Raw genomic sequence first — 27,002 nt, forward strand, 5'->3', positions numbered from 1 at the left:
TCCCTCCCCCTCCCCTCACCTTACCTTTCTTTGTGCCCGAAGTGACATTAAAATTTACTTTTTTTTTTTTCAAGTCCTTCAGTCGCAGCGGAATGCTCAGCGTCCCATCTCAAAAATTTCCACGTCCCAGCATTATCACAGTTTATTTAAATCTTGGATTTTGAGATCATGAAATTCCGACTTCATACACTTGATCAGCGATTCCAAAGATTCCACGAGCAACAAGTTTCGGTCGGAATCATCGAATTTTTATGGTTTTACCCGTTTCACGTACGGAGCCATATTGGATACGGAATCTTGGATTTTAGATGTTATCAAATTCTGACAATAGATTCGTGATCGGTGATCCCGAAAATCCCACGGGTAAGAAGATTCAGGCTTTATAAGTTGCACAAGTGAGATTCGTTTTGAAATCGAAATGATTGATTAAATTTTTTCGAAAAAAAATTGATACGAAGAATTTGAGAATTTTCTTTTTTTTTTTTTCTTCATCGTTGATAATTCTTTTTTGCCTGATAATCCGCTGAAACAATCTTCTTGCTGCTCTTTCGAATATAACACCGGCAAATATAGAATATCAGGGAGAAATAAAATAATTGTCAAATCCAAAACAACGAACGATTAAAAATAAATAATAATAATAATAATAATATATGAATTTTTTTTTTTTTGAATTCACGAAGACGAAGGAAGGAAACCATTTCTTTCATTTCCGCTGGCTTCACGCGTTCTTCCGCTTCGTTTTACTATCTAGCTTTTGCGTGTTTGTTTTTTTTTTCTTCCTCCTCCTTCTTTTTCTCGTTCTTTTCATCATTCTTCAGCGATCCTCGCCTCTCTTAAGAGACCCTTTTTCCAACCTCCCTCCTAAAATTCACCCTGATGTCGGTGCGTACTTAGGACAGTATAAGCTTATACGGAACTTATATACCCGTATTCCGTCTACAGCTCGGCGATGTTTTATTAATACAAAAACAAATTGACGCAAGTGAGAGATCCCAGGTCCTATTTTATATACAATCGAGGGAATATCCTACCGCGGATGTTGAAGTCTGAGTGTGTGTGTGTGTGTGTTTTTTTTTCTCTTTTTACTCTATTTCTTTCTCTCTTCATTCTTTTTGCCCACTTTATTTTACATTTTCTCTCTGTCTTCTTATACCTACGAGGATAATAATAATATTATGAAACGCAGCATCTCGGGACGATGATGCTTTTTTATCGTCGACTCAAATTCTGTATCAAGATATACCTTATTGCGATATTTGAAAAGCAGTACCTTCCGTTTTTTCACCACCGACGTGATATTTTGTATCGTTATTTTTTACCTTTCGTAGCGTTGAAAGAATTAATTCTGTTGCTCTTCGTAGTTTTTTTTTAACAATCTTTAATCGTTCACAGTTCGCGAAGTGATTTTTTTATTCACGTCATTGACTCTCTAAATTTTTAAGAAGATAATTAAATTTTTTTTCTTCCTTTATTCCGTTTAGCGATTTGGAAAAAGTTTCTGTTCGGCTTCAAATGTTTTTCTGCGATCGATTTATCGTTACTTTTTAATACTCAACTTGACGCCGTTGTTTAAAGAATTGATTGTTCTGTTCCAATTTTTTTTTTTTTTCTTTTTCTTCCAGAGTCGAACACGTTTTTGAAAACATCGCAATCGTAAAAATTGTGCGATTAGGGAATATTTGGAAGAAAATCTTGAATTTTTCACCAAAAGAAAGGCAACTTGTTCGTTAATAAATAATGTTTAAATTAGCTTATCAAAAATCCCTTACGAATTTCTGTAGCTATTAATACGTGGATTGAGTGATTTTTCACTTTTTTTTTTCGTTTCCAAATTCAAATTTTCACCAGTTACAGTTGTTCCAGTGTCGCCATTTTTTAATATTTGCTGAAGACAAAATTTTTTTGTATCGTACTTAACTAAATTCATAATGAATTTCTCAAATATTATTATCTTATTACCTTTTCTTCGGTTATATATATTTAAAAAAAAAATGTTTAAAATGGTGCATTTCTTAGGTTTCCAGAGTAGTGTTACCCCTTAAACACCTTTTCAACCCTCTTCCCGGCTTACTTTTGATATATTTAAGAGGGGACGGAAGCTTAATTGTACTCTCTGCATTATATATATATAATATAATAATAATATATATAAATATATATAATATAATAATATGTATAATATATACATACGTTGCGAAACGAGAAGAGCGAGAATCGTGCGACGGATTTTCATTATTCGTTGAAGATTTCTCTTTATCTCTTGTCTCTTCACTTCGTTCGTTATATTCCACCTGCCAATGTACATATTATATCTATATATAAATTCATTCCACTTTCATCTTTCTCCCAGATCCCTCTCCGTCATTTTCACTTCTCTTATACATATTTATCTCACCCCTGACTTAACGAACCAGCTTCTTGATAGCAATAAAAGTCGCATATTTCTTTTTTTCACTCTTATTTATCTTATTTCACAATACTCAATTTCTAATCATTATTGTTTCATTCGTTTTTAATCTTGTTCACCATAAAACAGTTCCGTTGAAAAAAAAAAAAAAAAAGTTCAAGACCTTCCGCCCAACTCAATTTATCCAATTTTTTTCTTCGTGTTTAAAACAATTTTCGAACCTCAGTTTTCGTTCGTAAGTTCGTTCATGAATCCGTTTTTGTTCCTCTAATTCTTCTCTTTATACGTACGAATTAGCAATCAAAGCTCGAAATTCGATCTCGCCAATCTGGGGTAGGAATTTTCGCAACCTTTTTCCCCTCGGAATTCCTTAATTTTTTTCTCCCCCCCCCTTCCCACATTTCTCTTCATCGCTTCTTTATTATATTTATCTCCAACTTAACGGTAAGAAACGTGCCGCAGCAATGATTATTATTGTTATCATTATTATTGTCATCAGTATTGTTATTATTGTTGTTATACCGGAAATTCTTGTTGATCGTTTTGTTCCATTCGGAAAATCAGAGTTCCGTTTCTCCCTTCCCCCCCCCCCCTCTCTTTTTCTTTCTCGTTTATTCCTCCTATTCTATTATCAACGTTCCAGTTTTTTTTCCTCCTCACCCTTCATCCAATATCCACCATTCTCCTTTTCAATGGCCAAACGGTGTACAACCTGCAGGCGATCCTCTTGTTCCTCGGCTACCAAAAAGTCCCCCTCGAGATTTCGTGGCTCGTATTTTCGAATAATTTTACGTTACGGTGCCTACAGCATACTTGCGCACATTTACACGTTTCCCATGCGCATGTGTAAGCACTATATACCAATCCCATGTAAGCCTCTCGTGTGGGAGAAACTGGGGACAGAAATCCCTGAACAGTTTCTGCTCTTCTCCTTCTCTCTCTCTCTCTCTCTCTCTCTCTCTCTCCCCCTCTCTTTCTCTCACTCGTTGCCTCTCTCCTCTTCCGTTTTGGAACGATCCGTGATAACTACCGCGCCAAATTCCACTGGGGAAACGGAACGGTTTGTTTGTTCATTTGTTCGTTCGATGTGAAATAATGTGTGTGAGAGAAACGGAGAGACAGAGAGAGAGAGAGAGAGAGAGAGAGAGGAACGCCGATATTACAAATCGAGGAAGTTTTAACCATCCCTCCACCCCTCCAAATCCAACCCCCCAACTCCAAACCTTCGCCACTTTCTCTGTCATCCCTTTAATCGTATATTATAGTGGATATTTCGTTACAGGGCTTACAAATACCCAATGGCGAATAAGTCATGAGTTCTGCAATTACGCGTGTTATAAAAAAAAAAATTTTATCCAAATTTCGGCTCACCATTATTTCGTTCTCGTTTACAAGATATTTTGCATCTTTTTTTTTTTCACCTTCAATCTGCAATGATGTATCATAGACTGTTCGATGCTCGATTAATTTTTATTTTTATATTATTTCTTACACGTATTTATATATTAACTACAGAATGACGAACGGATGAAAAAAATAAATAAAATAAAGCACAAATTATCATACAATTGATTAATGAGGTAAAAATAACAGCAGAATTGTATGAAAACGAAATCATTGCAAAATACAGAATTTCTGCTACAATTTTTTACACGATGCAAGATAATATTTAAATTTGTCACATTGGGAGCGAAGTAAAATTTTCTTTCATTACCGTACGTATCATCGATTGGTTAACCCGTTCGGTTTTTTGCGCACTATGGTTTACAATATTGATTTTTCGTTCTTCACGATTTTCTCGACATGCACTAATTGTCGAGTGTATAAAAAGGGGGGGGTAAAATTTTCTGTCAAATCTATAGCCGCTATACATTTTGTAGAATTATTCTCTCATTGCGATAAAAAGGGAAATTATGAAAATAATAAATACTCGATTTCTCAAACATGTCCAAAACATCTCAAAATCATCCAAAAAGTGTCTCTTTACTCAAATAAAAGCGTTTTGAGTCAATATTTTTATTTTTTCTTGTTAGAACGTGGCTTTGATCTCTGACCTAATTGTCGGCATCGTCATCAGTTTCCCATTCCGACGAAGCTACGTCAGTGTAAACCGCGAGAATCAATACACGCTTTTCGTTTATAGTAATGGCGAACATCGTCTTGTACTCCATTCCATCCACCGTCTTCGGCAATAATTTTCTTGACGGGTACCACGATTTTTCCATTGTAAAAATACCCTGCAGACAAAAATTTATTTAATTTTTAATATTTTTTTTTTTTTTTTTGACCGAATTATTGGTATTCGAATTGGTAATTTAATATGTGTTTTAATATCAGTGTTTCGATTCTGAATTGGATATGAATCTTGAATAATTTTTTCGAACTTGAATTTCAATTCGCATGCGAATTAAAGTATAAGGTTTTTATATATTATAAATCTTATTACATCTCTATAAAAATCTTAAAATAATAAATATCATATACTCACCTTTTTCGGGGGGCAATTATTCTCGGTTATACCAATGGTTTTAAAGAAATCCCCTAACATTACTTCCTCGTTGACAAAACTGCAGATATCTTCTTTAACGTAAATACCTGCGCTCGTTTTGTAATTTCCAGCTCTACGTAAGAACGCATCAAATTCTCCCTGAGCCCGAAGGATGAAGAAGAAGATGAATTAAATCACACGATGTTTGAGTACAAAAAAATTGAGAAACGATGGAAAAACAATTATTATTTAATTTTTCTTGGATATTTTTTTTTTTTATTCCGTTCGTGGCGTTTTGTTAAATGGATGAAAATAATCAGAAAATTATTAGTATTGCGTAAACGAATAATCAAAACGTTACGCGTTAATGTTGTTTTTATTTTTATGACGAATTTAAGGAAGTTAAAAAGCTGTTAGCAATCTCCATTAATTGTATTAATCCTTTCAGTGAATCCAAAATAAATTTCACTCACATACGTATCCTCTGGAAAGTCCTTGATAACACTTAAATCCAGTTTCAGGGCGTTAAACGTATCGTTCAAAAGCTCCAGCTCACAAGAGCTTGCATCAACGTCGAACCATTCTTCGTCGATTGCCTCAATCTCGCAATCTTGAATGTGGTAGAATATCCCCTGTGCGTGTATCGCAGGAATGATTATGGCAGCGGAAAAAAACCAGCAACAATAATGATAATTAAACAAGTTAGTAAATAACTGTGATGAAAATTTTAGAGAAATCATGGGTCGACTGATTAATTAATTACTGCTGTCAACTTACCTGAGTTTCCCAGCTCAGGGTTGAAAGGATGATTAATCCAAACAGGATCATTCCTGCTCCCTGTATTTATTTTACGTTTGCTTTGAATTTATTTTATTTATTTTTTTTTAATTTCTTTCAGGGGAAATTATTTCAGATCCGTTCGTCGTTGAAAAATTTTTGGTAAAATATATTTGCCTTTACGCTTCGATATTCCTGCAGTGAAATATTTCCTTAGCTCTCGGGGTCAATTTTCGTCATTGATCAGAGTTATCGAATTTCGATCTGTTTTTGGGTAATTTTTGAAGAATGAATTATCCTAAACCTTGACTGTGAGATTGTTTCTAATGTTTTATCATTGCAGCAACAAATGAAATTGCACTTTTTGCATACCGTTTACTAACACAGTTTGTCTGCAAATTTACTGACGATATTCAAACCGCTTCTGTCTATCAATGTTTCATTGAATCTTGATGTTTTTGTTAATCTTCTCACAGCTTCAATTTTCCTTTGTCTCGAATATAAATGCATAATTGTTGTTACGTAATCGCAAGATTGCATTACCGCTCAATCATCGAATTGCGCGAGTAGCAAGATTCGAAACTAAAAAACTGAGAGCGTTTGAGGTCGGAAAATTGTTGAATTTTCAAATGTGGAAGTTTTAAAGTCGGTACAAAATCAGTAGAAAGTAAATTAGAAGGTTATAAAAATCGCAAGTAAGCCAAAATAGTATAATCCTAAAAACGCAAAATTATTACACGACAACTAAATTGTAAAATATCGGACGATAGAAGAATCAAAAAAAAAAAAAAATGTAAAAACTTTAAATTCGCGCACAATCACAAAACTCTTTCAAATTTTACAACTAAAATAGACAAATTACGAGGAAATATATTTATTTCAAAATTTGCAAAATCTTTATACCTAAGCCGTGAAAATTGGCCCCTCAGGCATTAAAGCACAGAAGAATCCTTACTCGTAGATACGCAATAACGATAAAACGTGTCTTAGACACCGTAATTATTTTCGCACTTGACTCAACAAATCGCGCTTCAATAAACTGTCGATCTCGTCGTGGGCGCAGATATTTCGTACAGTGAAAAAAGTGTAGGTTGAAGGCGTGCCGCGTAGGCGTCAGTTTTTATACACCGTGAGCATCATTATCGTGGATCTCTTCCGGAAAATCCTCAATCATTTCACGACACGCGAATAAAAAAAATACAGACAAACGCATACGGATAATATCGCAGGAAATAATTCCTTTCGGTTTCGTCGCAACGCCTTCGACGTGTATGTGATCCATTACGTTATTTTCCATTTACGTTTGTCACGAATAATAATCTTCCACCGCAAATCCCCCTCCTTTATTTCCTTCGCGTATATCATGTATACGCATATGAAGCGTGTGTTTCATGGAAAAAGGGAGAAAAATTACCACCTCTCGTTTCCGGATCAGTTTTAAATCAGATTCTCCATCTCGTTACACACACGCTCGTTTTCTATATCGTGGGAACGACGAAATTATGCAACGAAAATGCTGATCACGTGTCACGATTGCGACCCAGGCTTTGATTCATTCTTATTTTTCCTTTTTTTTTTCTTCTTTTTCTTCTTTTGTTCCTCGTTATTTTTTCTTTCCGCATCAGCAGTGTAATTTTTAGTTTTAAGTCGATGGAAAAGTATCAACAACACTTCGAATCATACCGTATTCATATTTTTGATTGACACTTTGCAAATTTTCGTATCGCTTAAATTGGAATACGTATTTTTAATTTATTTTTTCGTTTTGTAAGCTTTAAACTGTATTTTTCAATTTTCAGCCTCTTATCTTTTTCTCCTGCAAAAATGATAAAAAAAAAAAACTATCGCGCTTCGTATTTCAGGCATTATTTTACTTTTAATATTATTTTTGCCCTGTATAAACCGCAAAAATTGATCATAAACTCGATGAAAAATATAAATTTAACTTTTTTTTCTTCCCCGGGTCCCGATTTTTCGCTGTTGCGAGAGTTAGTTTATCACTGCAGGACATTGCAAATCGTATTTCAACGGATTACCAATCGCGACACGTCGCTGGAACGGAGGCGGATATCGGGCAGAAATTATGAATCCAAATGAACACATTTCATCGTTGCGCAGGCTGCAGCTGGATGCACGCGTCGAACATATTTAACTTTTACGACCTGCCGCCGCTGCTTTTCCTCGTTCAGGTAAAACTAATACACACACACGTGTGTGCGCACACATCCGACCACGCTTATAATGCGAGGGTGAATCTAGTCGGGTTTTTGGGGCTTGATATAATTAATCTTGTGACGTCGCGACGCGCCGCGTCATTTCAAATTAAAACGATTAAATCACAGCGTTAAATATAATGTGTATTATATATGTATACAAACACGTACGTGAGTGTCAAAATAGCGTAGATGAAATATTTATGTCGTACATAATTAAGGGCGTGGTTCAATTTTCACGTCTTAGGTATACAGATTTTGCAAATTTTTAAATAAATATACATATTTCCTCGTAATTTGTCTATTTCAGTTGTAAAATTTGAGACAGTCCTTTGATTGTGTGCGATTTTCAAGTTTTTACATTTTTTTTTTTTATTCTTCGATGATCCGCTGTTTTGCAATTTAGTTGTTCTGTAATCTTGCGCTTTTAGGATTATGCAATTTTGACTAGATCGCGATTTTTCTAACCTTCCAATTTACGTTTTACTTATCATGCAATTTTTAATTTGGCATATTTTGGTTATTCTGCAGTCTTTACACTCCCACACTTGAAAATTTAACTATTTTCCGATCTCAAACGAGCGCGGTTTTTTAGTTTCGAATCTTGCTGCTCGCGCAATTCCGTGATGGAGCGGTAATGCAATCTCGTGATTATGTAATTACAATTATGCATTCATATTCGAGACAAAGGAAAATTGAAGCTGTCAGAAAAATGACAAAAACATTAAAATTCAATGAAACATTGATAGGAAGAAGCGATTTGAATATGGTCAGTAAATTTTCAACCAAACTGTGTTAACAAACAGTATACAAAAAACACAATTTCATTTGTTGCTGCAACGAGAAAATATTAGAAACAATCTCACAGTCAAGGCTTAGGATAATACATTCTTCAACAATTACCAAAAAATAGATAAGTTGAGAAAATATTTTACTACAGGAATATCGAAGCGTGAAGGCTAATATGTTTTACCAAAAATTTTCCAACTACAAACGGATCGGAAATAATTTCCCTCGAAAGAAATCAGTAAAAATAAATAAATTAAAAGCAAACGCAAAATAAATACAGGGAGCAGGAATGATCCTGTTCAATTATGCTTTCAACCCTGAACTGGGAAACTCTGGTAAGCCGATGGGAAAGAAGAAAAATAATACAAACAATACCCACATGAGATTTTTGATATTTTAATAACGGAGAAAAATATTTGCACTCGAAGATTGTCTTTTTCTGAATACACATTACACAACGCATTGAATTTTCATTAATGATTGATATCAAATTTTGTACTCTCAAAATTTCATCTCATTTTGTTTTACCGCATTTTCATTCCCTCTAAGTGAAAATTAACATTACTTAAATAAAGTGAAAAATAGCAATTATAATTTGAGTGAAAGTAAAGTGACAGAATCGCTTCCTCTATCCTCTTCGAGAAACTCATAAACTTATCTGCAATGTAAAGCTTTGCAAGTGAGTATAACGATGCAGCTGGACTCCGAGTACGTAAAAGGAAAGAATAGTTAGCTGTAGTTGAGAATATTGGAACGTGGTGTATAATTATACTATAGAATTTACTTGAGAAAGAATACTTTTCTGCATCATAATCCATTTTAACGAGGTACAAGCTCCTTCTAAAGAACGGCTACTTTCTTAACCAAACTTATTGCACAATATCTCAGGTACATCGATCAAAAAGCTTAATTGCATTCCTAACGGTGGATGAATTTCATCTGATTTAAAATCCTCTTTTTCTTCACAGAACTCAGATCATCGTGTGACAATGCAACGATCATTGGTTCGAAAATTGAATAAACGGAAGCAAATAAAAAAAAAAAAAAAGTGCAAGTAAAAAAAGAACGAAAAGAGTATGCAATTTCAATTAATCATTCGTTAAATCGGTTCTTAAATTAATCGCTTATATTTAGCTCATAGAATTGATCGAATAACGTGAAAATCGAGCAACGAAAAATTCACCGATTACTCTGTTAAACCTGGCTCGGTGACTTTTCGCAAATTTCTCGTATACAATGTATGGATATTAGGTGGTCAGAGATAATATCACCTATCCAGATATATGTGACATTTACGGTTATAATTGGTGAGCGATCAATTTGTTTCGACAATATATGCATATCCGTACGCACGAACGTGTAGACCGATATTTGAAAATACGTAGAAGCACAGGGACAATACTGACCAGCACGAAGAGCATTCGTTCGTCCATTTAATCGGTGGCAGAACATCGTTCCGGACGCTGCGGGGAGCTTTTACGAATTTAACCATGGAAAATTCAAATACCGCACGAAATCAACCGGATAACACGCATTGTGTTTACATATATACAATATATATATATATATATATATAAACACGCATATATATAGATATGTGTGTATGTAATCCATGTGTATACATTTAACCCGTTGAGGACACATGGGGTCCAACGGACCCCAGACAAATTTCAATGCAATTTTAAATCTACAAAGACCCTTAGGAATTAGATATATAGCACCATCTGTTGTTGTTTGAAGTCTCCACAACAAGTTTTGACACGTTACGAAGGTCTCTTTGGCATTAGTCATCCTGCAGAGACATATTAGTGCGCACGTGTTTTTTTTTTGGGGTTCTGTAGACCCCGTGTGGCCTTACTGTGGCAAAATCTTGAAAAAAATTCAATTTTTTTTTTATCGTTGATTGATGTTATATTGTTTCTGTAAACGTAAGTATTTATGCATGAATTGAATTTTTTTCTTCAGCAATAAATAATGGTTAATAATTAAATATATATGTGTGTATATATACAGATGTCTTATAATCTTCGACCTCGAACTATCGCCAGCCGTCTAATGGAATAAAATTAAAGTTTCGCACTGGTTTTAAGTCGATACATAGCGTAAAACACAAATGAGAACTGTTTTTCTGCGTGGGGTGCGCTGGACCCCGTGTGTCCTCAACGTTATTTTTTCGATGTGTGTCCTCAACGGGTTAATACCATTCGCGGTGTGGACCAAAATGCTCTCTGGCGCATTTGCTGCATGTTCTGCAACGCCACCGGATTACCACCATAGTCTATTTTAAGCTTCCGATTTTAGTGTAAACCTGCCCCCTCATAACGATGTATGCATACCTAGAAATCCAAATCCGACCGCCATTCGCATTCGTATTTTCTTCCTCTATGTCTGTTCTCGATTTTTCATTTGTCACTCCCCGTTTTTTTTAAGCTGCATTTCGCTCGCGGGCGGTCCACGGTATAATAAAATAGCATTAAAAAAAAAAATACAAAACGAAACCTGCAATCTTACTTTCGCTGTTGTTGCCCAGTTGTAGAATTTCACTGATAGCTTTATTTATTTTTACAACTGCAAACAAAGTAACTCAAAATTTCAACTAGATTACGAATTTTCTGTTTGAAAAACGACGTACCTGCGTGCATATTTGGGAAGTTTTTAAAAAAAATTTTGGACACGATATAGAGGCGTAAATTAGTTATTAATTTACATTTTATTCAATTACTCGTTCAATACAATGTTTCAATTTTTTTGTCTTTGATTTTTGATGCTTCTATTTCTATTAATTTCTCAATTTATCCTACACGCTAAATCGGATTGAAAATTATCTATCCTAAGTATTCGTGGCCCGTCGATTTTCCCCACAAAGAACCGCGACCTCCTGCATATTATCGTCATCATCCTGCTTCCTCTTCTTCGGGAAAAGAGTTTTCGGATTTAGGGTAGACGGACAGCAGAGTTTCTGACAGCACGGGACGTCTGCGTGTTTAACAGGAAGAGCGCAAGGTGCCGGAGCTTGGAGAGAGCTTTTTCTCTTCGACCTAACGCAGCCAGATTTCCACTTTCCGTCATCTTTCTCTCCGATGGCAGAGAATCGCGGGTTCCGTTTCGTCCCCGGATAATCGTCACGCTCCCCAGAGCTCCGACTCCCACCGCAAAGGACGGCGACTCCTTCGGGAACCCCGAAAGGATCGAGCTCACCACCGATCTTCATCTTCATCGTCAGGTTGTTCCTTTTCTGGGCATTCATCTCCTCCGATAGGCGTATCAGCCGGTCCTGCTCTCGCCACATGGCCTTCCGCATCTCTTGAACCTTGGCTGCTGCCTCGTTCTGCTTCTCGTTAATCTGCATTTGAAGCGCTGCTATCCTCTTATTCAGAGCTTCGTAGTCCCCGCCGATCATCTCATCGTCCGCGTCCTGCAGACCTGAACAGGGCCTGCAGACTCCGTCGGGTGAAGTAGAGTCGTCAACGTAGTCCTCCGGGTTTATGTCCTGCTTAACCATGCTCGACGTCACGAGGCAGATCCTGTCGTGGAGCTCGGCGAGCTCGGTCAACGTCAGCGTCTGGAAATATCAACTCGGAAATTTGGCAGAGGATTATGAGGAAGATGCACAAGAAGATGTTTCTCACCTTCAGCCACGATTCGGCATCGAAAGCGTCCCCGAAGCCTACGGGCTCCTCCGCTACCTCCTGAGGATAAAGTGAAACGGACGAAAATGGTGATTGGTGAGTTTTTGAACTCGGTAATACTCACTTCGAGTTTGTCTCTGAGCGCAGCGTTCTCATTTCTCAACTTTTCTAGCTCTTCGAGGATCTTCAGAAGCCGCTGAACGTCCGCCTCAGCGTTGAATATACTCTCTGAGAGATACTGCGACTCCTTAAGCAACTCCATTATGTCTTCCGCAAATTTGTTCCTCATCACTGATGACATACGGTGAGTTTGTGAGTCAGCCATCTCCGGAGGTGATTCTCTCTCTCCCAGCACGTACTTCACGAAGTTTCGTATCCGCTGAACAGCTGATTAGTTAACACGTGAGTAAAATGAACATGGCTTTTCAACCGTTGTGAATGAAACTTTGTCACTCCAGTCGATCACTCGGCTCCAAATTTCTCTCTGGTCAGTTTCAACCCAGACAATTTCGTTCTACATGAATTTTCACTTCTTATTCTCAACAAAATCGTCATCCTTACCTCTGTCTTGATTGTTTATGTTCTTCCTGAGCTGTTCATTCGCGCTTACGTAATCACCGCAGCCCTCGCCTTGGGATCCTTGGTCTCTCTTTGCAACCGAAGCTCGCCGTGCAACTTTTGGAGTTTTTGAGGGCATTTGGGGCGGTTCCTTCTTCACTGCAGGCTTAGCAGCAGTGGGTGGGACTGAAACAGATTCGCGGTCTTAACGTGAGTACCAAAATAACGACCATCTGTATTATACTTTCTCTACATTGTTACCTTCCATTGGAATAGATCGACGAACTTTCTCAGGAAGAGGACCAGTAGTGGCAGCCACAGCAGCTGAAACATCGGAGGGTTTCGATCAGCGAACAATGCGATAAACGCGTGAGTATAATTTTGATTGGTAAATAGCTTGCAACCTTTTGGTTTGTCAACTGCTTTCTTAGAATTTTCCAATTCGGCGTTGGCCTTCGCAAGCTCGTTCTTTAGATTCTCATTATCGCTTTTTAGTTTGTCAACCTCAGACCTGAGCCTCGCATTCTCGTCCTTCATGGCGTCTAAATCCCCGCGTAGTTTGTTAAGCTCTGCTTTGAGCCCCTCAAGTTCTCCCTTCACCTTGTCATTCTCAGCTCTCAGGGCGTCATTCTCGGATTTTAGTTTTTCCAGATCACTCTTGAGACGCGCAGCTTCCTCTTTTGCGGCCGCCAAATCATCCTTTAATTTCGAATTTTCGGCCTTCAACTTATCGTTCTCAGCTCGCAACGCGCTCAGTTCGGAATTCAATTTATCCAGATCTCCTTTGAGCTTCGAATTCTCCGCCTTTAGGGCGTCTAGGTCGCCTTGTAGCTTCGCGTTTTCCGCTTTGAGTCGGTCAAGCTCCCCCTTCATCTTCTCATTCTCCGACTTCAACTTTTCGAGCTCACCATTCAGTCTCGCGTACTCGGCTCTCACTTTGTCCAGCTCTGTTCTGAGCGCAGCTAGCTCGGCCTTGGTCGCTGCCAGTTCTTTCAAAGCCGCCTCTTTCGCCGCTTTCTCTGCTGCGAGCTCACTGTTGAGTTTGTCAATCTGACTTTTGAGCCCCTCGATCTCCTGACGAAGCTTCGCCTTTTCGTCCTCACATGCCTTGACCTTGTCTTCAAGTGTTTTCACCTTGTCTTCGAGCGTCTTCACCTTGTCTTCGAGCGCCTTGACCTTATCCTCGAGCGCCTTGACCTTTGCCTCAGCATCAATTAAATCTTTCTTCAGCTTCTCATTTTCCGCTTTTAACTTCGCGTTCTCTGATTTCGCTGCCTCAAGGTCAGCCTTGACCTTCTCCAGGTCGTTCTTCAGCCTCTCATTCTCTGTTTTAAGACCGTTGACTTCTGCTTTCAACTTCTCGTTCTCTGCCGCGAGGGCAGCACACTTTGATTTCAGCTGATTTAGCTCATTGGTCAAGTCTGCCATCCGCTTCGTCAGGTCATCCACTTCCCCTTTCAGTTTGTCCCGCTCGGCTTTGAGCTTGTCCATCTCTCCGAGTAACGCTTTGAGGTCCGACTTTAACGCTGCCAATTCCTTTAGCGCCGCTTCTTTCGCGGCTTTTTCATCTGCAAGCTGTTTTTCAAGATTTTCTATCTTGATCTTCAGATCGGCTAATTTATTAGCAAGATCTGAGTTCTCCGCTTCCAATGCCTTTATCTTCGCCTCGGCTTCGCGTAAACTGTTCTTGAGCTTCTCGTTCTCCGATTTCAAAGCGTCCAAATCATTCTTGAGCTTTTCCATCTCGCTTTTAGATGCGGCCAGATCGTTCTTCAGCTTATCAATTTCACCTTGCATTCCGTCGATCTTTTCTTTCAGCTTTCCCACTTCAGCCTGCAGCGTGTCTCTCTCTTTCTTGAGCTCGCTATTCTCTGCCTTCAACTTTTGTACTTCCTCATTTAATCGCACAATCTCACCTTTAAGCTTGGCATTCTCAGCCTTGCACCCCTCGACCTCGCTTCTGAGCTTGTCGATTTCCGCCTTAGCTGCAGCGAGCAGGTCCTTGAGCTCACTGTTTTCGGCTCTCGATTTATCCAACTCGCCATTAACCTTGTCAAGCTCATTTTTCAGTCTTTCAATTTCTCCCTTTGCCGCGTTGAGTTCGTTGCTCATTCGCTCGTTGTCTCCTCTCAGTTTCTCGTTCTCAGCTCTACAGACCTCGAGTTCTTTCATGGCCGCTTCTTTTGCAGATCTCTCAGCAGCAAGCTCCTCTTTCAGCTTCTCCACCTGCTCCTTTGCCTTTGCTAGCTCTCTTGCTAATTCATCTTTTTCTGCCTTCAGATCGGCTATTTCTTTCTCAAGGTCGTTCATCTTCGTGTCAGCAGCGGCAAGATCGCCTCTGAGCTTCGCTAGCTCGTCTTCGAGCTCCTTAATTTTTTTCTCAAGTCCAGGAATTTTTTCGTTCCCCGCCGCGAGCTCAGCCACCTTTTTCTTAAGCTCAGCTATCTCCTTCTCAAGCTCAGCTATTTGATCCTTCAGCCGATCAATCTCGCGTTTCAGCGCCTCCTCCCGTTCGGCCGTTTCCTGTATCGTGCTCGCGACCTTGCCCAGAGCTCGAGCATGCTTGTCTCTTTCCTCCAGGATCTTAATTATCTGATCGTTCCTCTCCGAAACTACTCCCCGAACCTTACCGAGCTCTGACAACAGCTGTTCTCTCTCCAGTTCAAGGTTGTACAATTGTGGCTTGACCGATTCAATCTCACTCTGCAGCCTGTTCAATCCCAGCATATCGATCGCCGACGCTTGGAGCTCACGCAAGAGATCCGAAACCTATAAAAGTTCAAGGTTGGCTTTATACCAACCACTAGTCACCGTTAAACGCTAGTCAAAGCACAAATTCGTCTCACCTTCACGTCCCTCTTTTTGAGCTCATCCTTCATAGCTTTTACCTCGTCCATGACGGCTCTGTAGCTGACCATCATTTGATCTAGGTCAGTGCTGAGTCTCTTATTGTCCGATGTGACGTTGAACAGTTTATTTTGGAGGTCATTGATGACGGCATCCTTGTCCACGAGCTGCTTCCTCAGCTGAGCTATGAGTGCTTCGAGCTCCTTGATCCTGTTGAGTAGATCTGAAACGTCCATTTCCACCAGCGGTTTTTCTGGTGGTTTCACCTCCGGGAGGGTTGTTTCGACAGCGACATCAGTCGCCGTTCTTCGCCGCTCTTCACAGGCGTCCAGCAGGTCCTTTAGACGCTTGATCTCCGCACGAAGTCTCTCGATCTCCGCCTTTAGGTCATCAACGTTATCCGTCAGCTCGACCAACGTTTCTATCGAACGCTGAACCACTTTCGAAACCCGTTGGTCTGCCTCCTGTCCGCCTTCAGTTAGCTCGCGAAGCTTTGCTCGCAGACGATTCAATGCTGCACAAGATGACTCGGCCTCCGCCTCCTGGAGCCGGATCTTCAGCCCGGAAATTAACTCTCTCAATCTATAGAAGAAGAAAGACGTCGTACCTTTCAGCTTGAAAATTTTTTTACTGATTCGTGATTCTGATTTTTGGACAAGTAATTGGATACCCAAGATCTTAGTTTATTTCTAAAATCACTTATCGTTTCCGAGCTTTCCTGACTTATAGCTCGAAATTGCGAAGCTTAATCTAATCCAAAAACTTTTCATTAAAATGCCTCGCATGTAACCTACCTTCGTTTTTCACCAGCATGAGCCTCCTTCATGTTCCTCATCTTTTCGCGAAGTTTGCTGACCAGTTCGCACGGTGACTCGACATACTCGTACTCGGTTATGGTGTCCTCGAGTCCTTTAACCTTGTCCTGAAGTTCTTCGTTTTCGTTTTCCAGCCTGGCATTCTCCTCTCGAAGATGAGCAAGCAGTGGATCGGGCCTCACGATGTCGTCGTTAAGACCTGCAAGCGCGGGAATAAAATCCTGGCATTTTCTCTAGGAGTTATTCAAGACCTCGCCCGATTTATGAAATTAGAAACATCAGCCCACCGTGGGCCTGCAGCACCTGCTTCAAAGCCCTCGCCTCACTCTCAAGCTGCAGACGTTCCATCCTCCATTTCTTCATCTGGCATTTCATCGAGGTCAGTTTCCGCAGGGCGTAAGATAGGTCTGTTATTTCCGCATCCCTTCCACCCTCTCCCAGCGGATTGTAGCTGCACCCGCAGGATCCTTCGTTCGGAGGATCACCTCCCGTCATTTTCGGTGGGTCAGTGCATCCGCATTGACATGTGCGACCCGCCATCATCCCGTTTCTCGTGCTTACAGGTTAGTAGTTGGTATTTCTTTGGTTTTTAGCTTCGCATGGACAGTAGAGACATTGGATAATTCTTGTTTTTGGTTTATCATATCATTTTCAGTATCGTTCCATTACCGACTTGTCAATTTATCATAATCATATTTTTATTATGTGCCAAATCCTAGATTTTTATCACTGTTGTTTTATAGGTTGAAGTCTTGTTGAATTTTTGTTACTCTTTTCTCACCTCGCATTATCCTTTGTTTCAATCCCTCGACCGCAAAACCAACATGGCAAACTTTGACGTTTCATAACCGTAACCAAAAAAAAGACCAAAATTCTCCGTTCACCAAAAACCAGGACATTATTTTAACAGTGAATAATCATCAAAATTTTAAGCGAACAGCGTCTATGTCATAACAAACCCGTTAAATGGAACTATTGAGTGAAGCCCGACCGAAATCAAAGAAGAGGAAACACCTTGATCAGTACAAAGCGCGTCCCGTCGTCTAAAGTTGAAGCGAAAGAAAAATCTAGGATCCAAAGAATGTCCGGTGAGTGCGGACTGCACCCTGATTTAACGATGACGAACAGTCAGGCGGTGGCAATAGCGGCATCGGCGACGCTGGGGCGGCTAAATTTGCTGATGCGGCAGGTGACCGATTGGCAGGACGAGCGTTTGGCGCTCGAGAGCAAAGTGATGCGGTTGAAATCGGCTCTGCAGAGCCTCGGCGGGAACGTCGACGAAACCCTGAAGCTGGACCCGGTGGTTGTTCGTCAGAGAGAAGAGATAGGAAGATTAAGATTGTCCGAGGATCGACTGGGGGAGGAGATCAGGCGACTGAGGGTAGCGCTCGTCGAAGCAGAGGAAGCCATCACCTGCTCGGGGGCGAAGCGGCTGAAGAACAAGATGGCGCGGGTGAGGGCAGCGGGGGCGGAGGAGAGGCGGAGGCTTAGCGAAGAAATCGAATACTTGAAGACACGCGTCAGGGAGGCGGAAGAGGACTCGTCCTGTTCGGCGTTGGGTCGGCTGCGTTCGAAGCTGAGGGAGATCTTGAATGGCGACAAGATCGTCGAACGGTTTATTTCCGACGTTGCTACCAGGGGCTGCGTCACTGTTGTCGACCTCCTGGGGGAGGTCACAAGGGTGAAGGAGACGCTCGACCAATCGATCGTCGAAAACATCTGGCTCCGCGCCGATAACCGAAGGCTGACTGCCGCCCTCGAATCGGCCACCGAGACCGGCTGCTCCGGCTACCTGGAGACCATAGAACGTCTCGGTTTTCGCGTCAAGGAACTCGAGCGGAGGAACAAAGAATTGGAGAACGATTCCCAGCTCGTTAAACGGCTCGGGGAACTCGAGGACGAGCTGAATATTAAACGGATCGAGCTCGACGATCGGGAGGCATCGATTAACGCTCTGAGAAACGAACTTCTTGGCGCTAAAACCGCGTACGAAATTAAGGCAGGGGAGTTGGCTGATATTGAATTCGACAAGGGGGAGCTGCGGAGGGTTAATGAGGAGCGTGAACAGCTCGAGCAACGAATTGGAGAACTCCAGGAACGCATCGAGGAGGCGGATTTCATCGCCAGAGGTGCGGAGGCCGTCAGAAATGAGCTGAATCGAGTCAAATCCGAGGTACTTAGCCTCGAAATTGAACGCGATGCGCTTATCGAAGATATTGAACAGATGCGAAACATCATTTCGGACCGGAACGAACAGATAGCAAGAATTTTGGAAGAAAACGAGCAGCGGGACAAAGCTAGAAAGTCTGAGATCGAAGGCGTCAGGACAAAGCTGAGAATCGCGTTGGCTGAAAAGAAAAATCTTTTTTCCGGTTGTGGAAACGTCGAAGATGAAAAGACAGGCAGAATCGGTGAAGCTAGCGGCGACTCTAAGCCTCTCGGAAAGAAAATAAGAGCACTTGAAGGGGAGCTGGTTAAACTGAAGGAGCTCTCGATGGACCCGTTGATAAAAAATCTGGGTTCGACAGTCAGGCTTGAGAGGGAGCTTGCGGTCGAAAGATCGACCAAGGAAAGTGTCATCAAAGAATCCGAGAGCTTGAGAGTGGAGAACAGTCGTCTAAGGTGTGAGAAAAATGAGCTCGAGGTAAAATTGGAGGAATTTCGAGCGCAAACTACCGAGTTCAGAAACGAACTTGTTCGGCTGGTGGAAAAGAATCAGCAGCTACTAATGGAGGTCGATGAGCTCAAGGGCATTGCAGAGAACGAAATGAGGCTGAAGAAAAAACTGGTAATACTGGAAGACGATAATGAACAGCTTAAAAAAGACATGCACGGACTGAAGTCGAACGATTCTGTTGAGATCAGAATTCAACAGCTCGATACTGAGTTGAGAAAACTGAAAACCGAACGTGAGGCGCTCAAAACTGAGTACAAAAAACTGGTATCAGCAAACGAGACGTTGAAGATTGAGCTCACAGATCGAAGAACGAGAAATGATGAGCTCGAGGAGCGGCTGAAGCTGAATTCCAGGGACTGTGACGCCCTTAGAGAAAAGTTAGCAGTGGTTGAAGAGGATCTTGATGAAGCTAAGGAAGAAATCGGCTCCTTGAGGACCAGCGCTGATCTCGTAAAGGGCGAATTCGACGATCTAAAGGCGCGAAATGAGGTGCTGGTAGCAGAGGTGAAAAAGCTGCATGCTGAGGCTGAAGAAGCGTCGAAGAAAGGGGAGGAATCCATTCGCACGAAGGAATGGGACAAGGGAACCGTGGTTATGGACTGCGGGGATTACGTGCGAGCTGACAGAGAGATGAAGTACTTTATCCACCTTCAAAGTTTGGCAGTAAAACGAGTCGCAGATTTCATCAGCTATGTAGAGGGCCAGACCAGTCTGAGGCCTGCAATGGCGACATTCTTAGAACCGACCTTCACCAACGTGATGATCCTCAATGTCGACAAAAATGTTAGGACAACCTTCAGGATGTCGCAGAAACTTTCGGAGACGATTTTCAATGCTGAGATCAGCGTCCAGCGCCTTGAAACTCTTCGAAATGAGGCCGATCACCTTAGGAAGGAACGCGACTGCCTAAATAACGGCATGGAAAAACTCAACAGCATGCTCAGCGTACGTTGAAACTTGCGGTTCAGCAGCAAATGCTTTCCAATATTTATTCACCGGTTACCCAAAAATCTAAGTTCACTCAGCATTGTTTTATCTTTGCAGAAACTGGGCCAAAACGTCTTGATGCAGTCTCCTGATCATCGTCATGTTGGGTTTTGCACAGCTTCCGACACCGACATGGATCAGTGCTGGTCAAAAGTCAGTATCGCATTTACTTTCAAAGTTGAAACGATTCTTGTGAAATTTCGCTTTCAAATATTCAGATAAAAGTTTCTTTGACTTCAATAAAATTTCTCAAGATCCATCAAATTTTGTCATTGTTGTCAAAAAGTATTTGTTTTGAAGCACAACCTAATATGTTGAATATAAAAAATAATTTTTCAAATCAAATAAATTCATTTGAAAAAAAAATTATTTATTTTGAACGAAAAAAGCTGTTTTCTATTGCACTGTGAGAAATGAAACGAAATTTCGTTTGCTTTGAACATATTATCGCTTTAAAATCAAAAAAGAGATTTGAAAAAAATATTTTTTTACAATGAATAACTTTTTTTTTTTTCGAGTGAACGGATATTTAAGTCGATTGCAGTAGTTCATATAATTGAAAACTCAATTCATTGATTCGACATATTCAAATTCTCGATACAAATGATTCGTATTGAAATGAGAAAATTGTCTGACAGTTCATGAGTACGAAAAACGTATTGAAATTTAAAAAACTCTCATGAATTTTCTTCTTCCTAGTCACGCAATAACATCCCCCGCGTCGTGGTGAGCTCACAATCATGCCAAAATTCGGAGGACCAGGTTTACTATCCAACCTTCGAAACCGAGGTGCTTTCGGATTATACGGGCGAAAAATTTTGCACTATAAACAATCGAATATCGGACCTCCAGAGGGAGATTAAAGCGAAACAACAAGAAGCTGCAAAGAGGGTTTGTAGTTTTTGCCATTCTTTCAGACAGCATTGTTCCTTTGCTAGAAATAAATTTAAATACCCAAGTGGGGAACGTCTTATTTTTCTGTTATCTTCTCGTCTCTAAGAGGCATGTTGAAGGAAAAACAGATGACACGTTTGACCACATTTTTTTCGTCCTTTCTTATCTATTGCCGCTGTTCCTTTTACCCCACTTTTTGTCCCATCATCAATCAATTGATCAAAGTCTCCTCTCTCTCTATATATATATATATATTCTATACTCACAACGCGTTTGAACTTCTTTCAGCTGATCGAAATGCGAGAAACCATGCGGCAAGAACGAATGCGGCTAATGGAGATTGCGGACAGAGGTTCATCCAGCGGTGTTCACTCACCTGCTCCTTCCATCATTTTAGAAGAAATCTCGCATCAAAACGAATCGACTAACACACTCACTGGATTAAAACAACCCAGCGTGGTGCAACGAAATGCAAACGTGCTCTGTACTTCTGAAACGGCGGATGTGATTGGAAAAGCGGGAAACTCTCCACAGCCTTTCTCCTCGCGAATGGACAGTCCATTCATCAGTAAGTGAAAATCTATGTAAAAGGGAATTGAATTGAATTGAATTTCTTTTTTTCAACCCGCTCTACCGCTGTTTCTAAGTGATGAACGATAAATATTGAGTACAGTTCCTTTTTTTTCGTTTTGAATTGTTTTTTATACGTGATAAGAAGAACCGGGATTTCCAAAATTCAATTCACACAAAGTAATAGAAAAGAGAACGATACCCTTTTTCTAAATTATCGAATATTTCTCAAAGATGATTAAAATTTGAGTGACATGCAATTTGTTATATTGACCGTAAAGAGGATAATTAATTAACGCGTTCAATTAAGGCTTGTAATTATAAACACAACGACGGCGAAAAACTGAGAACCCCGTAAAATCGCGCGGATGTTGGTTTGCCGGTGCAATTATGTGCTTATACGTATTTCGCAGCAAAAAGTGGTCATTTCGGTTCGCATAGTTGATGGGCCGAAGACTGGCTCATCTATCATGTTCTACTTGACGTGAGTGAAGCAGCAGCGGGCTATTCAGCTTTTTATTTTTAAACAACGTCGGTACGCAACTTCGATCGATTTGCTCAATGCGGAGAACTAAACATCGGTTAAAAAGGCCTCAGAATTCAACGCCTCGGTATTGCAAAAAGTAAAACTAATTGGCTAGTCTCTTGTTACTTTTACGAGTGTTAGAAGAAAAATCGTTTTACAAGTTAACAAAACCTTGTGGATGAGAATACAGCTCGAGAAATTAGTCTAACCTGAATATATTTTGAAATGAGATAGTATCTGAAATGTACAAAATAAAAATTCATACTTGTTCTCGAACTCGAGTGGAATTATTTTTTTTCTCACTACTCTATCTCTCTCTCTTTTTCTCACAAAAACTGAGTTTAAAGCCAATTTCTTTTTCAACCATATAAAAAAAGACCTGTAACATTTGTAAAACGTTAGAAATATTTTTTTTTCTATTCCATTCAAAAGTCATCACTGCAGTTGTTCCCTGTTCATTTAAATCTTCGATTTCGATTCAGCTCTGAGTCGCGTTGCATGTAAGAAATATGATAACGATGTACGACATGAGGAATTTGATAGGATCTATCTTGCATTACGAGTTCAGCGCTGTAATGAAAGGAAATAAAACCGACATAGTCACTCCGTTTAATCGTTTCAGACCACATCGACCCTCTCGACCTGGTATCTGGGATCAGCGATAGCTGGTGAGGTATAACTATGGGTACCTTCAGGATGGCTCATTTCGAAAGGAAATTAATCTACCGTGAACTAGCAGAAAGGAGAACTCGCAGGAATTGCTGGAACAGCGTTTCCAGGTGTGTGAAAAAACCTACTCCCAGGATTAATATCGTGATTAGGAAATAAGTGCGAATATTGCGTGGATGATATGTTGAATGCAAGTTCAAAGTGAACCTTGTAATTTCTGTAACTTGAAACGTATCGAAATTCTATTCTGATATTGATATTGATATTTATTAACCAGAAAATCTTACATTAGTAAAGTAAAATACTTAAACTCGAGTACTTTAATTTACTATATAACAATTTTTAAATATTTTCAATTATTAAGAGATATGTTGATTACCGATTCCTATGATCGACATTACAAAAAAAAGAAAGAAAAACCGAAACAAGATCACGAACCAAAGCTTCAAGTATATCAGTCAATCGCAGAAACAGAATTTCAAAATTTTTATTTCAACCCTAGTATAAATTGATAGTATTTTTAGGTTATCAGGTAGGCTATTAAAAACATTAACATCTTTGATAAATCTACTTGTAGTACATATATATAGTCTTATTCATATTTGGCAACAATATAATTTTGTTTCTCGTCCTACTGTTATTACTTTTAACTTAATATGATCGTTAAAATGGAGAAAGAAGAAAAATATGCGGGTATTCTAGTTGAATTCGAGTTTCAAACGTGCTCTCATTATTTTCGTCTATCCTCTTTTCACGAAAATTAAACATACGTTGATTTTCGTCGATCACAACTTCGATTATTTATCCTAAAATTGAGATCCGAGATGCAAGCACGACTGTACTTTAATCAAATTAATTAGGAAAATATAGAGAGACCAAAAACGTCTTGTAAACTGTTAGCATTTGATTAACAGGATCAAATTAATAAATGAGGCGAAGAACGATATCGGTTGATTTTTATAATGAAAAATTAAGCATTAATCTCCCGCTGCCCGTCGTTCTCCGGTTCATTCGATATCAATATACGGTGACAAAATTTTGTGTAAAAATTACGGTCGTCAACAATTTGTGTAACACTGAGCTCAAAGTCGGGTAATTTTCGCAGAGCGCGTCCGCCGCCTTATTATAACCTGTACCTGGACAAAAGTGTAACGAGTTTTCGTTTCGAAGCACGTCCAGACGCGTCGCAAAAGCCGGGGATAATTGTTGTGTATGGTACAGCAGGTACAAAAGAATGCTAAGTCGTAAAAAATTTCACCGAGCAGGTAGAGAAAAATATACGCGAACGAGACGGACGTAAAAACGTAGAAGGCTTGGTCAAAAAAAATTAAACAAAATAATGTAAAATTGCAAAGAGGTGAGCCGTCCGCCAGAAACGTGCCGTACCTACCACCGCTTGGATGAGAAAGGCGAGCTTTGTGTGTATTCCTCCAAACCCGCAACGTGCTCTCAACCCGCCGGCTCGTAACTGGACTTTAATTGTTCTAAATCGTCGCAATTAGAGAATGCTAGGGAAAACCCGAGGCCACCTACACAACCGAGAACTCACTGCAGCGGCCTCACTGTGCTCATCACTCGTCCCCCATAACATGCTCGTTAGGTTCTCGTGTGCGAAGGTGTGTCGAAAAACGATAAGAGCATGCGGCGGGTTTCGGTTTGTCTGTTTACTTTATTTCAGTTTGTTTTTTAACTCCCCGCTTCTCTCTGTTCAGAGTAAAAAAAAAAAGTTGTGATCACCCCGAAAATAAAAAGCTCAGTTTTTACTAGATCTCCACGTTTCAATGCCTCGAGAATAAACCCCAACCATTTTTCATTGGAGTGGAAGAAAAGTCTAAAAATATTAGAATTTTGGTAGAAATTAGTAGGAAGTTTTTTGGGTCACTGATAACGAATCCAAATTCAGAATTCCAAAATTTGTAATGCTGTACCCATTGTAATGGTTCGAAATAAAAAAGAAATGGTCATATTTCCATGTACCTGAGGGCTTTTTAATTGTTAATGGCGAATCTGAATTTGTAATTCGAAATTCGAATTGGACAATAATATTTTATTTTTTATGTGAACTTGGAACCTGCGTATGAAAATGAAAAATTAGAGAGCTGGCTTACTACCAGCCTAAGGCCGTTTGTTTACCTTAACAAAAGATAAATTTAAATGTGATAGACAAAATAATTACAAAAGATAATTCATTATAAGTATTTATCTTATAAATGATTTGAAAATCGGGTTTGATGTTATGGAAAAATTTTATCTCGGAGGTGTATTCCGATTTATTATCAATATGACAGCTTTGAATTGCATCGAATAATGAGAAAACAAAATTTGCATTATTTTCAGAAATGGATGTCGAAACGGTAACCATGAAACACAATCAACCCAGCAGCTGAGATTCGGCGACTAATTTGATGACAACATGAAGATCTGAATAAAACCAATCTTACATATTTATCTGATGAAGTTTTTTAGAACAATTTTTGTGTACGTGCTTATATATATATAGCAATATAAGTTATAGAATTTCTTAAGGACTGTTTATTTTCAAATAATAAATAAGACATTGAAACATATGTAAAACTATAAAAGATAGGTGTCTATTATATCGGGGAATACACATTAACTTCTATAGAAAAGCGACAGCGCGGCGGCAAGCCGCTGAAAACATATCAGATTTAATAATCGAATAATCACAAAATATTTAGGATATTTATCTTGAGGTGTTCTATAAGTTGGAAAATACTTTCAATTTTTTTTCGTATAATCTTACGATAACTTATGAGTTAATTCAGGCTCTATATTGATGTAATTATGCTAGAGAAAACTATATCTATAACTATATATATAACGCTAATATCAATTTAAAATTGGAAATAGAGTTGATGGCGAGCTTTTCTAGCCGCCATTTTAGTAGACCACATTTTTTCCGAGAACTGCAATATAAGACTGAATACTAGGATTAGTGCCTAGCTGCAAGAAATATCTTTCGGGTATTTCGAGAGCGATTCTCCAACCTTCAGCTCGGCCACATAGCATTATCTTTCTAAATTATAATTTATTACAGATTTTGTTGCAAATAGTATAGACATACATGTTCTGTTCAGCGGAAGCACCTCCATGGGACTCTTGTGGACAGGGTTATCGTCCATGTGCTACTGCACGTTTCGAGAGTAATTCTCAAACCTTAATTGTTAATTCACTAATTGATAGTCCGAATAGTGTGTGCTTCCGCGGACTAAGTTTAGTTGTAATTTTGCATGTTATTGTAAAACCTTTATTAATCTAGAAAGAGAGATAAAAATTTACAAACGACAATCTAGATATAAAAATCGTTCAGCAAAGATGTTCTTGGTATCGATTAATTTTACCATTTTATATTAATACAATACACGTTTACTGAAGAGCGAAAACGATTAAATTTTACCACTTCTGCAGCTTCGCTGTATTTGAATATAAATTCTCTTGTCGACGCAACCTCTGTATGAATTCACACACCTTAGTAACTAAAATTTTTTTCGTTGAGTTAAATCACTTGATTGTTTTCATTCACTTCCATAACCAAATCACTTTCAGAATAAATGTTGTCTTTTACCACTTGAATAATTTTTTGACTAGTTATTTTGAGTCAACACCCATCCCATTTTCTTTATTATAAGTAAGCCTCATCGATTTGAAGAAATCTCACAAACCTGTACAGGACTACAGCAACACGATCCTACAAATGACCAGCTTATCAAGAGGTCAGTCATTCGAAGTTTTCAATTTTCATTTTTTGTCGTTACGTTGGGGCACCTTTGATTATTTATAATCATTGACTGGAACCCCTCAGCACACCAACATGGGGCTAACCCTTCCGACCTTGTAGCCCAAATTTTGGCGATTTTGGCAAGTGCTGATATGAATTACTCGATGCACTGATCCTAAATTAAGGGTTGGGCTCCATGAAGTTCCCGATGTTTTCGGAATTTGAAATTATGTTGAGAATTCGACATTACGTTTCCAAAGGTAATTTGTTTAAATAAATTATGAAAAACAATTGAAATTTGAAAAAAAAACATAATCATTTCCATTAATTGTAATGGATAACAGAAAAATTACAATTGTTCCAAGTAATTGCAATTAGTAGCAAAAAAATTACAATTTTTTCAAGTAATTTTAA

The 27,002-nt window shown here is 39.3% G+C and overlaps 3 protein-coding genes across 5 annotated transcripts in view; 1 reads left to right on the forward strand and 2 right to left on the reverse strand.

The window, feature by feature from the left end:
• Positions 1-26,429, forward strand: part of LOC124223635 (rootletin-like) — a 44,096-nt gene extending 17,667 nt beyond the window's left edge. The window contains exons 3-13 of the mRNA XM_046635851.2: positions 11,669-12,402; positions 12,479-12,708; positions 12,899-13,074; positions 13,141-13,233; positions 16,661-17,089; positions 17,460-20,148; positions 20,248-20,343; positions 20,890-21,081; positions 21,373-21,652; positions 22,803-22,959; positions 25,187-26,429. Coding sequence (XP_046491807.1) covers positions 17,608-20,148; positions 20,248-20,343; positions 20,890-21,081; positions 21,373-21,652; positions 22,803-22,852 — 3,159 coding nt within the window. The 5' untranslated portion in view covers positions 11,669-12,402; positions 12,479-12,708; positions 12,899-13,074; ... (1 more) ...; positions 16,661-17,089; positions 17,460-17,607 and the 3' untranslated portion in view covers positions 22,853-22,959; positions 25,187-26,429. The remainder of the gene's footprint in view (positions 1-11,668; positions 12,403-12,478; positions 12,709-12,898; positions 13,075-13,140; positions 13,234-16,660; positions 17,090-17,459; positions 20,149-20,247; positions 20,344-20,889; positions 21,082-21,372; positions 21,653-22,802; positions 22,960-25,186) is intronic.
• On the reverse strand, positions 3,862-6,768 carry LOC124223641 (uncharacterized). Of its 3 annotated transcripts, none has more exons than XM_046635860.2 (5): positions 6,579-6,768; positions 5,676-5,735; positions 5,372-5,530; positions 4,899-5,057; positions 3,862-4,647 (listed from the first exon to the last, which is right to left on the reverse strand). In XM_046635860.2, exons 2-5 carry the CDS (start codon positions 5,724-5,726, stop codon positions 4,465-4,467), a joined length of 552 nt encoding a protein of 183 aa, XP_046491816.1. In that variant the 5' UTR covers positions 5,727-5,735; positions 6,579-6,768; the 3' UTR covers positions 3,862-4,464. The 3 variants fall into 3 exon arrangements, with proteins under 3 accessions (XP_046491816.1, XP_046491814.1, XP_046491815.1); XM_046635858.2 differs by having other exon boundaries at positions 5,676-5,870; XM_046635859.2 differs by having other exon boundaries at positions 5,676-5,939.
• LOC124223267 (flagellar attachment zone protein 1-like) lies at positions 11,508-17,066 on the reverse strand. Its single transcript, XM_069137765.1, has 9 exons — positions 16,814-17,066; positions 16,506-16,725; positions 15,711-16,293; positions 13,269-15,633; positions 13,126-13,188; positions 12,868-13,050; positions 12,431-12,597; positions 12,307-12,366; positions 11,508-12,239 (listed from the first exon to the last, which is right to left on the reverse strand). The coding sequence occupies exons 1-9, from the start codon at positions 17,064-17,066 to the stop codon at positions 11,508-11,510; spliced, it is 4,626 nt and encodes a 1,541-aa protein (XP_068993866.1).
• Positions 26,430-27,002: the final 573 nt, after the last annotated feature.

Source organism: Neodiprion pinetum, chromosome 7 (assembly GCF_021155775.2).
Source record: "Neodiprion pinetum isolate iyNeoPine1 chromosome 7, iyNeoPine1.2, whole genome shotgun sequence".
NCBI classification, from domain to species: Eukaryota; Metazoa; Arthropoda; class Insecta; order Hymenoptera; family Diprionidae; genus Neodiprion; species Neodiprion pinetum.

Bases quoted from the DNA above. Each gene is read 5' to 3' on its own strand.
- LOC124223641 (XM_046635860.2), bottom strand. From the start codon at position 5,726: ATGATCCTGTTTGGATTAATCATCCTTTCAACCCTGAGCTGGGAAACT. The intron at 5,531-5,675 runs GTAAGTTGACAG...ATACACGCACAG, and splicing joins CCCTGAGCTGGGAAACTCAG to GGGATATTCTACCACATTCA. The intron at 4,648-4,898 runs GTGAGTATATGA...TTTTGTCTGCAG, and splicing joins ATAATTGCCCCCCGAAAAAG to GGTATTTTTACAATGGAAAA.
- LOC124223267 (XM_069137765.1), bottom strand. From the start codon at position 17,066: ATGGCGGGTCGCACATGTCAATGCGGATGCACTGACCCACCGAAAATG. The intron at 16,726-16,813 runs GTGGGCTGATGT...CCGCGCTTGCAG, and splicing joins GCAGGTGCTGCAGGCCCACG to GTCTTAACGACGACATCGTG. The intron at 16,294-16,505 runs GTAGGTTACATG...CTTCTTCTATAG, and splicing joins CATGCTGGTGAAAAACGAAG to ATTGAGAGAGTTAATTTCCG.